The sequence below is a fragment of the Notechis scutatus genome, chromosome Z, assembly GCF_049901735.1.
Source record: "Notechis scutatus isolate UNSWTSFEM ecotype Mainland chromosome Z, rNotScu1.2, whole genome shotgun sequence".
Taxonomy (NCBI): domain Eukaryota; kingdom Metazoa; phylum Chordata; class Lepidosauria; order Squamata; family Elapidae; genus Notechis; species Notechis scutatus.
Genome location: NC_142025.1, coordinates 30327209 through 30343155, shown reverse-complemented (window position 1 = coordinate 30343155; position 15947 = coordinate 30327209). Strand labels below are relative to the sequence as shown.

The 15947-nt window shown below is 45.8% G+C and overlaps 1 protein-coding gene across 1 annotated transcript in view; it reads right to left on the bottom strand.

Annotated features, from left to right (window-relative positions):
• Positions 1–15947, bottom strand: part of RFTN1 (raftlin, lipid raft linker 1) — a 189380-nt gene that overhangs the window by 161332 nt on the left and 12101 nt on the right. Inside the window, 1 exon segment of the mRNA XM_087947998.1 lies at positions 5829–5981. Coding sequence (XP_087804124.1) covers positions 5829–5973 — 145 coding nt within the window. The 5' untranslated portion in view covers positions 5974–5981.

Below are 15947 nucleotides of genomic sequence, written 5' to 3'. Positions count from 1 at the left end.
GACTCTCCCGTAGGACAAGCCAAGCTTTGGTATGTCCCACTCTCTGGATGCTCGGAGCAGCTCAATGGAGAAAGGGTGTTGGTACTTACCTGATATACCCATTCTCAGTGAGCAGCGACGAGCATCCAGCCCCACTCAATATCCATCTGGTGGGGTCCTGTTCAGGCCAACGATAAATCTGGATATATGCAACAAAGAAAAACATGACATTAGAGAGGGCGGGGGTTGCATCACCTCGTCTTCGCCAAAACTGGGGGACGCTAGGGAGGAGCCAAGGAGGAGCAACAGTGTCCCATTAATTAAGCCCAGCCTATCCGAGCAGAGACTAAGCACCTCCCCACTCTCTGGATGCTCGTCTCAGCTCACTGAGAACGGGTGTATCAGGTAAGTAACCCTTTCTCAAGTTACGAACACAATTGAGCTCAACATTTCTGTTGTTAAGTGAGACATTTGTTAAGTGAGTTTTGCCCCATTTTATGACCTTTCTTGCCACAGTTAAGCGAATCATTGCATTTGTTAAGTGAATCACTGCAATTGTTAAACTAGTAACACAGTAAACAAGCTGGACTATGTATTGATGGTCAAACAAATGGCAACTTCAAATCTCAACAATTAAATGCTCTGTCTTACATATTGGCAAAAAAAATTAGAAAATAAAATACAAGCTGAATAATCAAGACCTTGTTGATGATCCAAGCTCTGTAAAGGACCTTGGAATACTCATCTCTAATGATCTAACTGCTAGAGCCCACTGTAAGTACATAGCCAAAAAGGTGTTAAGAGTTGTTAACCTAATCCTACGTAGCTTTTTCTCTGGTAATATCACAATACTAACTAGAGCATACAAAACATTTGCTAGACCAATACTTGAATACAGCTCATCAGTCTGGAACCCACATTATGTATCTGATATTAGCACAGTTGAGAAAGTCCAGAAATATTTCACAAGAAGAGTTCTCCGCTCCTCTACTCGTTGTAGAATACCTTATGCCACCAGACTTGAAATTCTAGACCTAGAAAACCTTGAATTACGCCATCTTCGGTCTGATCTAAGTATGGTATATAAAATCACACATTGCAATGACTTACCTATCAATGAATACTTCAGCTTCAACCATAACAACACAAGAGCAAACAACAGATACAAACTAAAGGTTAATCGCACCAAACTTGATTGCAGGAAATACGACTTCAGCAACAGAGTGGTCAATGTCTGGAACACTCTACCTGACTCTGTGGTTTCTTCCCCAAACCCCAAAAACTTTAACCTTAGACTCTACAACTGACCTCACCCCTTTCCTAAGAGGTCTGTGGGGGCGTGCATAAGCGCACCAACGTGCTACCGTCCCTGTCCTAATGTTTCTTTTATTTTTCTTATATGTACCCATTTCATGTATTCATAACTATGTATATACTTATACCTATTATCTTGTAAGCAATTGACAAACCAAATAAAATAAGTAAAAATAAACAGTTGTAAAACGAATAGTTGGCTTCCTTGTTGACTTTGCTTGTCAGAAGGTTGCAAAAAGTGATCACATGACTTTGGGACACAGCAACAGCCTTAAGTATGAACCAGTTGCCAAGCATCTAAATTTTGATCACATAATCATGGGAATGCTGCAAAGATTATAACCCAGAAAAATGGTTATGTCACTTTTTTCAGTGCTGTTGTAAATTTGAATGGTCACTAAGGGAGCTGTTGTAAGTCGAGGACTACCTGTAGAGTAAGATGTTATGGGAATATAAGAATAACCATGAGAAGCTCTATCTAACATTTCTCAATAAGCTAAAAGCCATTCAGTCTTGTCAGGGTTCAGTTGAAGCCTGTTGTCCCCCATTCAAGGCCACTACAGGCTCAAATTTCACTTGAATTGATTAGAAAAACAACAACTGAAAGTTAAAAGATTATATGACCTTTAATTTTTTTCCCCTCTAAAAAATACTAGCTACATCAATATAATCTATATTTTCCCCATTTTGAACCACTTTGATATATTCCATGGTCCCAGAGCATGGGGATTATATTACCTTCTTTCTTTGCATTTGCTTTATTCTATATGTAGCTTATATATTTGAAGTTTGCCAACATTAAAAGACAAAGCAAATCTGGAAAAAAAAAATTGAAGCAAGAAATTGATCCAATTTAAAATGCCTAAAATAAATATTGTTACAAGCTACATAGTATAATTTCTCTATGACACAAAATTGACATTATTATTTTGTACAATGGTTACTAGCCTCATTTTGCATTCTGTGAAATTTAAACAGGAAGCAGATTTTATTTTTATAGACTGACTCTACATTTCCTTTTCCTACAAAGCAAAAATAGTAACAAACCTTTAATGCTACAATAAAATGAAGAGAATTTAATTTTCCAAAAATAATGCCTAAGACACAAATCTGTACATTTTTACATTACTATGCTCTCAGTCAAACTCCCATTTCATATAAGCTATTTTTAACACACCAATTGTTTTTAAAAAGAAAATACTGAATGGGTCAAGAAATAGTGTCATCTTTGAATTATAATGTAAATTTTAAAAATGCAATTAGCTTGAGAGTATATTCAATAAAAATAATTCCATAAGGACCATTTAAAACTGTCCTGAGATATTGGACAGCAAACAAAAAATCTTGGGGCTGGGGAGAGGAACTTAAGTCGGACACCCAACCTCACCATCCTGAGCACCCAGGCGTCCGATGTTGACTCCTCCCATCTACAGGTGAAGAATGCCAACGACCTCCTATTGGGGGAGAAAGGGTATTCACTTTGAGCATCAGAATGAATGACCTCTTCCTCCTCGAAACGGCTGTTTAGTGGTTGTCTGCTGTTCCCTGCTTGCAGCCTCTGATCATTGCTCCTGGTGAGGAGGGAACGCTCTCTGGCCCGGAAAGAAATGAGTGTTGGATTTGGATCAGAAGGAGGAGGGTCGGTAGTACGGTACAAGATGATACTCTGACTTCTTCCCCGCCGAGGAGAGGACCTTTCTCTTGTCCCTGGTTTCAATCAAGTACAGCTCCAGGGAGGCGCCGAACAGCTGTTCTCCAGTGCACGGGCCCGATGCCAACTTCCATTTTCAGCAGGAATCAGACTGTCAATTTCACAGCCAGAGGAGCCTCCTAGCCACCACCAAGGCCATGGCCCTTGAGGCAAACTTAGCTGAATTCAGTGTAGCTGTAAATTCTGCTGCTGCAATGATCTTATTTAGATCTTGATGTGATCTAAAATCGGTGGTAGGAAGCCTATCCTGCAGCTGGTGCAGCCAGTGCAGTGATGCTCTTGTAAAAAACAAAGCTACTGTCGAGGCTTGGACAGCCCAAGCTGCAGCCTGGTGGGTGCGCTTGAGGGTTTGTTCAGACCTCTTCTCCTCCACTTTGAGCACATCCTCTGGCTCAGTAGGGGTGCCAGATGTAGAGAACGAGGCTACCACTGGAGCATCTACAGAAGGCACTAGGAGGGTGTTGGCCAAAGAAGGGCCCACATTGTAAAACCGCCTGTTGTGTGACAAAGGCCGAGGCCCTGCTCCAAGGGAGGCACACTGCTCTTTCACTAAATCAAGGAATAACAGAGGAAGTACCTCTGTGTGGACCACCAGCTTGGAGAAAAGGGAGTCCCCGTGGCTAGAAGAAGCCACTTGGGGTTCTGGAGCCACTTCCTCAGGACTTAATTGGGCGGTGACTAAGGCCTTATGTAGAAGCAGTTTAACATGGAAGATTTCAAAACCGCAGCTGTGGGGGGTTGATCAGATCTAAGACCCTCCTCCTCTGATAAATTAGGATCCCTGATTTCATCTTCCTCCTCCTCTGATATAGAGGAGTGACTGTGCTCTGAAGGGTTGGTATAATCCCTCTCCTCATCCTTGCCCCAATCAGATTGGGTAGATGGGCATCTGTTGCTATCTGGGAAAACCCCTCTGAGACCCTTTGGGAGTAAGCAGGGAACAAGGACTGCTCCCCCAAGGGGCAGAGTAGTTGCTGAAACCCCTCAGCTAGGCCCTGCCTGATGGCCACTGATACCATATCCCTAATCTCATCAGGTCTGCTACCCATGGGAGGGTCCACTGGATGCAGGCCTGCAGCAGTGAGAGTGTAGGTTGCCTCAGGCAATCATCTGACCTAGGGGGTGAGAGGAACCTAGACTCCAGGCAGCTTGTCTGAAGTTGGGCCCAGACCTGCTTAAATCCTGGAGCAAAAACTCTTCCTCTACCCTCTCTGGAGACCAAGTTAGAAGATGGCTGGCATAGCTAGTTTCAGCCTCCCCCGCCCTGACCGTAACCTCTGGGCAAAACTGCACTTCCCCTGGTTGAGAAGTTTGTTGGATCCAGCTTCTCACCTGTTCCAGGGTCTTAGCAAACTGTTTCTCCAAAGTAGCATCCCTTCTTTTCTCAGCCCTGAGCTCAGATTTAGATGCCTTTTGGGGGGCCAAGGCCTTGTCCCTGATCTTTGCTGCAGCCTCTCTTTTTGTTGAATGGCCTCTTTGTCTTTTTCTCTTCCTCATTGGGGCCTGAGAACCCTGGGCTTCTTCTAGGCCAATAAGATCCGAATGGGCCATTTTACTCTCCAGTGTTGCCAACAGGACAAGAAATGCTGAGAGCTCCCCCTGTGAGTGTGCCGCCTGTTGCATGGGCCAGGTGAGCAGATTCAGCTGTGAGGCCCTGGTAATGGCTGTTCCTCGAAACATGGCTGACCGCCACTCAAGATGGTCGACTGCCACGTGCACTGGCCCTGGAATGGCCTCGTCGTCTCATTCACTCCTTAGGCTCTCTCCAAGCCTCGAGCGATCAAATGGCAGTCTGGAGAACAGCTGAGAGGCAGCGATAACAGAGCTTCAAAAATCAGCTGTGGAGCAGCCCAAAATTCAGCTGTGGAGCAGCCACATTGAAACACTTGGGAAACTGCATGGGAGGCTCTGTAAGTGCTCCCTGTAACTGCAACTTCCCCAAGGCACAGCTCAACTGGAGCCCCAGGGGTTGTGTTGAAGCTGTTTTCCTGCTTCTTCTGTTGGTTTGCTGGTTTTTTAGCTTTTTTTACTTCTTCCAGAGACATAAGCTCATAGACAAGAAGCTGAGTCAAAAGCTGGGGAGCCAGCTACGGGCTGGCTTTTTATACAGTGGCAGACTCAGCTCTATGATGTCAGAGGGAGGAGTCATACCCATTCCTGGACTCTTGCCGCAGCGTGGATGAGAAAAATACATATACACAAAATATAAATTATTGATTGCACTTCAAATTCTTTTCACTTCAAATTCTTTGCATTGCCTCACAGAAATATAAATCCTTTCTTTAGGCTAGATCACAGAACTGTTGAATGTCTATATGAAAAGTGCTAAAAGACATTTGTACAATTGTTTATCTAAAGGTTATCTAAGTTTACTTGACAAATACATTATGCCGTCTTTTCAATAGTAAATAGCACTTTATTTTTTACTTCATTTCTCTCTCTCATGGGCACAATGAAAACCACATCCTTCCTCCTCCTTCATCAAATCACCATGTTCGAAGGAACTTTGGAAAAAATTTAGCCAAGTTCAAGAATCCACTATGAGCAATACCTAGAATTTCTGCATAATGATGTCTTTGTTATTTGGATCTCAAAATCCAAACAACTACCACATAGAACCCACATAATTCCAGTTCTTCACATCAATGATACCTCTGCTTTGTTTACTATAATGTTTGCCTGTCCAAAACAATAATATAATTAAAGAGCGTAGCTTCCAGCCACAAAAACTTCACTTGTCCCTGATATATAGAAGTGATACAATTTTATCATTTTGACTTTCATATGTATAGTATGTTGAAAAGAAAAGAAAAGAAAGACTTACCATTACTTAAAGTTGTAAAATCTAAAAAATGGTATTCATAGAAAACATCAGTTTTTGTTTCAACCTGGGGCCTCTTCAGAGTGGAATAAATGTTTCCAGGCCGTTTGTCACCATGTTTTTCCAATTTATTTAGTCTGCAACCCATTGTAAAAGCTGATGACAAGAGAGGGAGAAGAAAAACAGGGATGAACTGTTTAAATTACTTCATTATCACAAAGTTTAGTTATTTTATTAAAAATTATTAAACTTTTAATCGACTGTTCAGCAGTTTAAATAAATATTTAAATTACATTCAATCCTATACATCAACTGCACATTTAGGTTATGAATTAATCTTTCTTTAAGCAATATGTTCCTCAAGCAGCAAGAAGAATGAGGAGTGCATTAACCAAATAGGCTAACTGTACACATCCTGCCATTTTCTACCTCCTAAGAGTATCTTTGTCCCAGAGTATCTTCCCTATTGAAAGGGATTCCTCATGCAATTTAAAACCTTGGTTTTATAAGCTTTTTAGACATGCAAGGAGTCTCCAATCTTTCATAAGGAGAAAGGCTCCCCACTACAGAAGTAGTGCAATAAATGGCAAATAATATAACTAATGAAGGGATACAACAGAAGGGACATTACCAGTAATATCTAACTTTGCATGATCACAATATGGGAAGTCTACATTTTAATTATTTGTAAAGCTATGACTCCCAGATTTCACTGGAAGTCCACTATATAGTTTATTTTCTTATATGGTGTATTTTTGTCCTTACGCAGACTGAAGAGCAATTTTTTAAAGGAACACATCATCAATCTGGGAGTTATCCTTTCGCTTTCCAGCATTGCCCCTCCAAACTGTCCTCAGAAGAAGTCTGACCACAGTGAAAGCTATATAAAAGCCACACACAGGCAGAGAATAGCCAAATAGCCAATACAAGGAGGGGAATGGGAAATATACATTTACTAAAATAATGATTATATTTTTTAAAAAATCTCCTGCTCCTTAAAGTCACTTAGAGTGCACTTGAAAAGAGCTCAAAGAGAACTAAAAATACTTTTAGTCAATTTTTATTTTTCAAAAGACAAAATGAGAAAAAGCTCAAGGATTACCCAAACTATTTCTGGATAATTAAATTAGTAATCAGACTCAAACTGTGTATGAAATGAAAAATGAACTGAAAACAAGATTATATGAAACATGATAAGCAGGAAAGTCACAATCTATAAGAAATATTTATACCGTGCATACTACTGTATAAGATAATAGAAGAAAAATTCATTTTTCTTTTATTTAAGTGATCAAATTATTTAAGTGATCCAATTATCCTGTGAACACAATAATCTTGAAAGTCTTAAATCATTCAAAATGCTCAGCCATCTGAATATGAATTGAAAATCTATACTAGACTGCATACAGTATAGTAATTATTAACAGAATGGGCGTTGGTTCTTACCTGATACGCCCCTTCTCGGCGAGCCGCGAGGAGCATCCAGAGACTGGGATGTGCTTCTGAGTCCTCTTCTTGCAGGCTGAGCTTTAGATGAGGAAACGCTCCGCCCCCTCACGTGGTATTGCGCAGCGTCTCCCCAGTTTTTTGCGATAACGAGAAGAGAGGTTATTAATTCTTTCTAATCTACTATTGGCTCCTTGGCTGAAGCAAGAGTCCCCACCAGACGGAGAAATTAGGGTGGGCTGGATGCTCTCGCGGCTCGCCGAGAAGGGGCGTATCAGGTAAGAACCAACGCCCATTCTCCCTCGAGCCGCTCGGAGCATCCAGAGACTGGGACATACCAAAGCTGGGCTGTCCTACGGGTGGGACTCCGTCTGGCCCGAAGGCCCCTCCGGATCACTGATGACCCTCTGTAAGACCCGTCGGCCAAAAGAGGCCTCCGCTGAGGCGTACGTATCTATTTTATAATGTCTGATAAACGGGGACGGAGAGGTCCAGGTGGCTGCCCGACAATGTCAGCGATGGGGGCTTGCGTGGCCCAGGCCGCCGAGGTGGCTGCACTTCTGGTGGAATGGGCGGTTATTCCACCCGGAGCGGGCAGGGAATGGGAAAGGTAGCACCTCGCAATGGTGGCCCTGATCCAGCGACTGATGGTGGAAGGAGAAACCTTAAGCCCCAGTGACCTGGGTTGAAAGGATAGGAAGAGGGATTCCGACTTTCTCATGGATTGAGTGCGCTTAATATATATACGCAAGGCCCTTCTAACATCTAGGGAGTGCCAGAGGACCCCCCTGCCCCTGGAGGGCCTAGGGCAAAAATTTGGTAGAACCAGTTCCTGTGACCTATGGAAGGGAGAGTTGACTTTGGGAGGAAGGTGGGGTCGGGACGAAGGACCACTCGGTCTGCATGGAACACGCATAGATCGCTCCTGACTGACAGAGCTGCTAATTCCGAAACTCGACGAGCAGAAGTAATAGCTACTAGAAAAACTACCTTAAAGGTGAGAAACTGAAGGGATGAATCCCTCAAAGACTCGAACGGGGAACGAGTAAGAGAAACGAGGACCTTGTTGAGGTCCCATGTGGGGAACCTGTGAACAGTGGGAGGGCACAGGTTGGTGGCGCCCCTAAGGAAAGATCTAATTCGGGGGTGATGAGAAAGGGAACCGTAGTTATCACAGGAGACCACGGTTGAGAGGGCAGAAAATTGTAGTCTCAGGGTGTTAGGTGCGAGCCCCTTGCGAAGGCCTTCCTGAAGAATTCTAGGATCTGAGCCACAGAGGGAGAGAGGGGATCAATCTGAGACCCGCTACACCACTTGCAGAACCCCTTCCAAGTGGCATCATAAATTCGTGTAGTGGAAGGTCGCCTGGCGGCCAAAATAGTGTCGATGACTTGACTGAGGGCTTCTCACTAGTCAGGCGGATCCGCTCAACCTCCAGACGGCTAACTGGAGCCATTGAAGCTCCGGATGCAGAAGGGGCCCCTGAGAGAGGGAGACCCAGTCCGGGGGGATCCTCCATGGGGGCGTTACCGATAAAAAGCGGAGGTCCGCAAACCACGGTCGCCTGGGCCAATAGGGAGCCACCAGGAGAAGGTCTGCCCTCTCCTGAATGAGTTTCTGAATTACCCTGGGAACTAACGGGAGCGGAGGGGAGGCATATAGGAGCCCTGGGGGCCATGGGCAACGCATGGCGTTGTGATTCTCCGACCGGTGAGACGGATACCGGGAGAAGAACCGTGGAAGCTGAGAGTTGGACGGGGAGGCGAAAGGGTCCACCACCGGAAGGCCGAATATTCTGGACGCTTCCTCGAATAGGGATGGATGGAGACGCCATTCTGCCTGGTCCACCGTGGCCCTGCTCAGCCAGTCCGCCTGAGTATTGTCTACTCCGGAGATGTGTTCGGCTTTTAGAGATAGGAGGTTGGATTCTGCCCAGCGGCTAAGGCGCTCGGCTTCCCTCATTAGCTGGATGGACTGGGTGCCCCCTTGCCTGTTGATATGGGCCTTGGCCGTGACGTTGTCCGTGAGAAGAGAACGTGATGTTTGCGGATCTGAGGAAAAACTGCACAGGGCCAGATGGACAGCGTGAAGCTCTAGCCAATTGATGCTGCACCTCTGCTCGGTCGGCGACCATTTGCCCTGTGCCGAGAGCGAGTCGAGATGAGCGCCCCAACCGGACAGGCTTGCGTCCGTAGTGACGGAGAGTCATTGAGGTTCCGCGAAGAGGTGGCCTCTGTTGATGGTAGGATTGGTCCACCAGAGAAGAAACGTGAGGACCCTTGGAGGGACCCTGATTCTGGCCTTCGAGTTGCTTCTTCCGGATCGTTGGAACGGGAGCAGGAACCACTGGAGGGATCTACTGTGTAGACGGGCCCAGGGAATAATAGAGATGGGTGACACCATTTTGCCCAACAATTCAGAGAGGTCCAGCAAGGCCACCCTCCTTGAACGCCTGCTCTGTTTGACCAGGGCTTGAATGCTAAGGAACCTCTCCGGAGAGAGGAAAACTCTTTGAGAAACAGAATAAATTATGGCACCCAAGAGGTTGAATCGGGTGGAAGGGGTAAGTTGGCTCTTTGCCAATTGACTAGAAAACCGTGTGCCCGTAAGGCGGAGAGGGTGACCCTGGTATCCCTGACTGCCTGGGATTTGGACGGGGATAGAATAAGGATAACGTCCAAGTAGCAGTGGAGGCGGACGGGAACGCTCCTGAGATGAGCCGCCAGGGCCGCCGGGACCTTGGTGAAGGTCCGGGGGGCCGAGGCCAGTCCAAAGGGTAGGGCCACGTATTGATAGTGAAGGCTATTATGACAGAACCTGGGGAATTTGTAATGGGAGGGCCTGATTGGAATATGGAGGAATGACTCCGAAAGATCTATGGAAGATAACCAGTCTCCCCGCCTGGTGCCTAACAGAATTGATTGCAAGGAGTGCATATTGAACCTACGCTGGATAAGGTGACGGTTGAGCCGTTTCAAGTCCAGGATGACTCTCCAACCCCCAGAGTGTTTGGGCACCCCAAAGAGATGGGAGTAAAAGCCCTTTTCTCTCTGATTCGGAGGGACAGGTTGAATGGCCTGGATGTCAAGAAGATGATGGATGGCTGCATCCATTGGAGCACGTTTGGAGGGATCCCTTGAGGAGGAGGGATGGGATGAAATAATCAGGGGGGGGGCGGACCTGAACTCCAGGGCGAGACCAAACCTGATTGTGTCCCTAACCCATGCATCGGATGTGGATATGTCCCATTGGGCAGCGAAGTGGCTGAGGCGGCCGCCAATGGGGAGGGAGGAAGAGGCTCCACCTTCTGCGGTAGGGCCTTCCTCCCGATCCCCGAAAGGGTCTCTTGTAGCTGCCACCGCGTCTGGTCCTGTCGCCCGGGACCGTGCGGTTCTGGGATCGGAAGGAAGGGGGTCTAGGGTATCTGGGCGGGAAGGGGGGTAGATACTTTCTCTTACTGCGGCCCTCGACCAACAGTGGTTCCAAGCTGGGCCAAACAGTTTATCTCCCTAATGGGAGCAGTGGCCAGCTTGACCTTATTCTTTACGTCCGTCTGCCAGTGATTGAGCCAGCATGCGGCGAGCCGTGACGTGCGATGTGATGGCCCTGGAAGAGAATTTTACCGACTGGTAAGTAGCGTCAGCCGAGAACTCGGCTGCAGCCACTAACTTCGCTATGTCCTGGTGTGCTCTGAGATTGGAAGCGGGGACGTGTTCCTTGAGCTGACGTAGCCAGCGGATAGAGGACCTTGTGAAAAAGGAAGCGGCCATAGCTGATTTAATGGCCCAGGCGTCATATAGGTGGGCCCTGCGCAGCGCCAACTCCGCCCGCATGTCATCAGGTTTCAAGGCCTCTAGGGCCTCACAAGGGGTAGAGGAGAAAACCAGACCCACAATGGGGTCATCAACTTCCGGAATGTTCAGAAGGCTAGATAGTGCCGATTCGAGATTAAAGAATCTCTTGTCTTGGCTAGAGGGTGTAGGAGGGGTCCCTGTGGAGGTGAGTTGCTTCGCTACCAAATCCACGAAGATGGAAGGGGAAAGGATGACCTCAGCTTCCACCACTGGTTGGGTGAAAAAGGAGTCCTCCGGGCCCTCTGGGACGGGGGGAAGGTTTGCAGGGGACTGGGGAAGAAGGCCAGAGACATACTTGGCCTTAAGGAGGAGGGACTTGAACATGTGCGGCTTGAACAGCCCCCCAAAAGTGGGTTGGTCGGGGGAAGTGCCCTCGTCCTCCGACATCTCCCCCCTCCATGATGTCAGCCTCTAAGAGGGTTTCACTGTAGCAGGAGGATCCCATCTGGGAGTCCTCTTCCTCTTCCCTGAAATCCCCAAAGTCCCCTTCCTCCTCCACCTGGGCCCCAACCGGAGGAGGGCTGTCCCTCTGAGAGAGTACCTGAGCAACCGGGGGGACCGGTTGTGGAAGGGATCTGATGGATAAAGAGTCGTGCTCGGAGGCTCATGGAGAGAAGCCTGATCTGGTCATGTGTTGTAGTCCCTCTGCAATGCTCTGGCGGATGGCTGATTCCATCCAAGCCCTGATGTGAGGCGGAACCTCGGAGGTAGAGGGTTCGTCCTGGCGCAGACCAGCAGCAGTGGGTGTAAAAGTGGTTGGAGGAGGAAGTATTGACGGCTCCGGGCGGGACTCCCTGAACGCCTGTCAGACTCTTTTTCCAACGCTTTGTGGCGCCTTGAGGCGTCACGTTGGGAGGCCTTGGAAGGTTCCTTGTCCTGTCTAGAGCCCTTAGGTTCCTTGTCCTGCCTGCGCAAGTAGTGGGACTTTGCCTTAGCCTTCAAGGAAGGACGTTTAGAGGGATTGTCGTCTGCCATGTTAAATAATAAATACTAGCAAGGGCGGTTGGCTCGCCCAGATCAGGCCTGGATGAGGCCGGGTGACGATGAAGCTGGCCCGCTCCCCCTTTTGGAATTTGTTATGTACAGAAATAACAGAAATATATATACTAAAATTTGTAATTTTTCTTCTCCCTTTATTTATTTTTATGTTTTATACCAGGTGAATATACAGGTTCTCCGTATACCTCTATATATCTATGAGAAATATTGATGTACAAAAAGAATTTTTTTTTTTTTTTTTTGTATTTGTATTTCACATTAGGTGACAATATGCAATACATTAGCTTCAGGAGCTATACAGCCCCTGGTTTTAAAAATATCATATTTTTTTCAATGTCATTGTAACTTTGAACAGTCACTAAACAAGCTGCTACAAATCAAGGATAATATGCATTGTAGCCACAGATTTTTCAATGGGATTAAAACCCTCTATCAGGAATTGAACTCTTGGTGTTTTTTTTTTTTTTTTGAAATCTATATAAACAGTAACCGTAACAGGGAGAACTGTATCTCAGTACAGGCCAATCAGTCAAATAAACGCCTGAGGCCTAGAGTTGAAGAGAGGGCCTCTGGCAGCAGGCCTCCAGACAAGAAAAAGAAAACCGGAGGGGGGGGCTGCAACTTCGCCCCGAAACGGGCTGCGGGAGGCCAACAAGTAATAAAAGAGCGGGCCAGGTGGAAGGGATGGGCAGCTAAGCTTTAACCCAAGGCCTGGAGCTCCAATTCACCGCAGCTAAAGTATTTGAAAATGGCGCCCGACCACGATGCGGAGCCAAAATGGCGGCCGCAAGCTGAACCGTCGGGACGCCTTCGGGACGGAAAAGGAGGGCTTGCTGGTCAGCTCAGCTCCTAGGGCCCTAGGGGCGATGACCCTCCCGATCGGCGTTTAGGGTGGGGGGAATCCAGCAATAAAGAAATGCGTGCCATAAGGCAACGCGGAGGCAGCGACGCGATCTGATAAGGGTGGGGGTCGCGCTATCGCGGCTGCGAGCCCAAGCTTCGCCCCAGGGACGGGGAAATTTTTTCCCTTAAGTCCAGACCCTTTGCGCAGGAGGAGGAAGGAAAGGCAAACCTTATGAAGACGAAGTTGGAATAGGCAAGAAATATGCAAGAAATGTACGATCAGCCAAGGAGCTCTCTGAAAACACAGCCTGACTCTTCGAGGCTGAGCAAAAGACTGGGGAGACGCTGCGCAATACCACGTGAGGGGGCGGAGCGTTTCCTCATCTAAAGCTCAGCCTGCAAGAAGAGGACTCAGAAGCACATCCCAGTCTCTGGATGCTCCGAGCGGCTCGAGGGAGAATGTATATATTCTTGTATACCGCACTAATATTGAAGAAAAATATAACATCAAGGTTTAAAATTAAATAGTTCCTAACGTTTGCTGAGTGATAAAAAAGGTAGCATCAAAAGCAGAATATTCTGCCACATCTCATACAGCACATCCTACTGAAAGTTAAATAGAAGACTATTCATTTCAGACATCAGCCAGCTGTGAAACTCTCAATTTATCTTTTGTAAGATGCAGCAGAAACTACTAAATTGTTTTGCAAATAAAGGAAAATACTTTCAATAAGAATTGGGGAATAATCAATAGCAATAGCAAACCTTTGTGCTAAAACATGAAGCATTATCAAGAAGCAAAAAGTAACTGGATAGGCATTCTTTCATGGGAAAAATGAAGAGAAATGGCTAATAGATATAAGTATAGGCAACAATGAACTAGAGGGGTCAACAATATTATTCAGTATAAACAGTTTCCCAGGATATTGAATGTTATATTCTGGTAGCTATAATCAATCCATATATTATGCACAGGATTGTAGTTTAGCTAATAATTTGTCAGCTGAAGGAACTCTTTTAACTATTTCTTATTTCTCCCTTTGCTATTGTCCCCCAATTCTTGATGAAACATTTTACTAACAGGGTAATGCTACTAGCAAATTTCATTGCCAGTCAGTAAAAAAAGTGACAAAAGAGACCATTGCCTCACAATATGTGAATTACATTGATGATAAAAAGAAGCAGAGATGCAAGCGACAGTAATATTAAGACATGAGAAATAATAAGAGAAAACAGACAGAAATCTATCTTCCAACAAACAGGGAAAGAACATGTTGTATGTCTGCTTAGCCTGTATCACTAAGCCAAGGATACTATGACTATGATTGCTTGCTTTATTTCTCTAATAAAACTATTTCTTTTAAATATATATTTTAGTATAGAATACTTTAATTGGCCAAGTGTGATTAGACACATAAGGAATTTATTTCCGGTGCAGAAGCTCTCAATATACATGCAAAGCAACAGAGTAATAATAATCATAATATGATACCAATAAGATAGGGTAGTAGATGAGAAAGATAAAAGTAATACTACAGCAATACAACATGAGTAATTATACTTAGACATAGAACATGAGGATTAGGTGTTCAGCAGAGTGATAACACAAAGGGGAAAAAACTGCCTTTAGGTCTAGTTGTCTTGGCATGTAATGCCCCAAAGAATCATCCTGAGGGGGGAAGTTGAAACAGATTGTGTCCAGGATATACAGTAGATATGAGAGATCTCTAAAAGGTTTAAGAAGTTGTGTTGTTTATCCAAAAACATCAAGAGATCCAGTATGGTGTAAATTGTTCAAAAGTTGGTTTAGCACTAGCAAGACTTAGGTTCAAGCGTGTCATCTACTGTGGAGCCTCACTGATTTTGGAAGATTCTTTCTTAGTACAATCCATTGCACATCATTGTGTAGTATGTATAAGAGTGAAGGAAGATCCCCATGTAAGCAATTTGAACAGGATATCAATCTACTAAATAAAAATACAAGGGAACAGCTGTTTTTACATCCTATGCCACTGCGGTGGCGCAGTGGTTAGAGTGCAGTAATGCAGGCTACTTCTGCTGACCGCCAGCTGACTGCAATGTGGCAATTCGAATCTCACCAGGCTCAAGGTTGACTCAGCCTTCCATTCTTCTGAGGTCAGTAAAATGAGGATCCAGATTGTTGGAGGCAATAGGCCCGTGTTGGCAAACCGTGATGGCACATGTGCCATAGCTGCTACGGAGAGCCATTTATGCGGGCACGTGAGCCCCAGCCAAACGTACCTGCACTGTCCATGAGTGCACCCTCCAGCTGATCTTTGGCCCATTTGAAGCCATTTCGCCTCCCAGAGGCTCGAGGAAGCCTCTGCAGCCTCGGGAGGCTGAAAATGGGCCTGTTTCAGCACTTCCGGTTTTTCTGGAAGGCCCATTTTCAGCTTCCCGAGGCTGCAGAGGCTTCCCTCGAGCCTCTGGGAGGGCAAAAATTATCTCCCCCAGGCTCCAGAGGCTGAAAACAGGCACTTCTGGTATTTCCGGAAGGCCTGTTTTTTGGTCTCCCAAAGCTGCAGAGGCTTCCCTCAAGCCTCCAGGAGGGCAAAAACGGCCTCAAATGGGCCGAAAATCAGCTGGGAGGCAGTGCATGCACTTTGCAGGTAAGGGGACGGGGGTGTTGTGCGTACATTCGCAGGGGGCAGGGCGCATTGCATTGTGGGTGCCGGCACACACACATGCACGCTTTCTGTATACCACAACAAAATTTCGCCATCACTGCAATAGGCCGACTCTGTAAAATGCTTAGAGTAAGCTGTAAAGCACTGTGAAGCAGTATATAAGTCTTATTGCTATCAGTTTGTACTTAAAATGTACATTGCATATATGACACAAAGGTTGGTAAACTCCTATGGTAAAGTTATCAGGATCTGGTAGGCAATTGTGTCTTTCATTTTGCTCTATTTTTTATTTGTTTATACAGATCTTTCCCCTCCCACCCTACCCTGGTTGA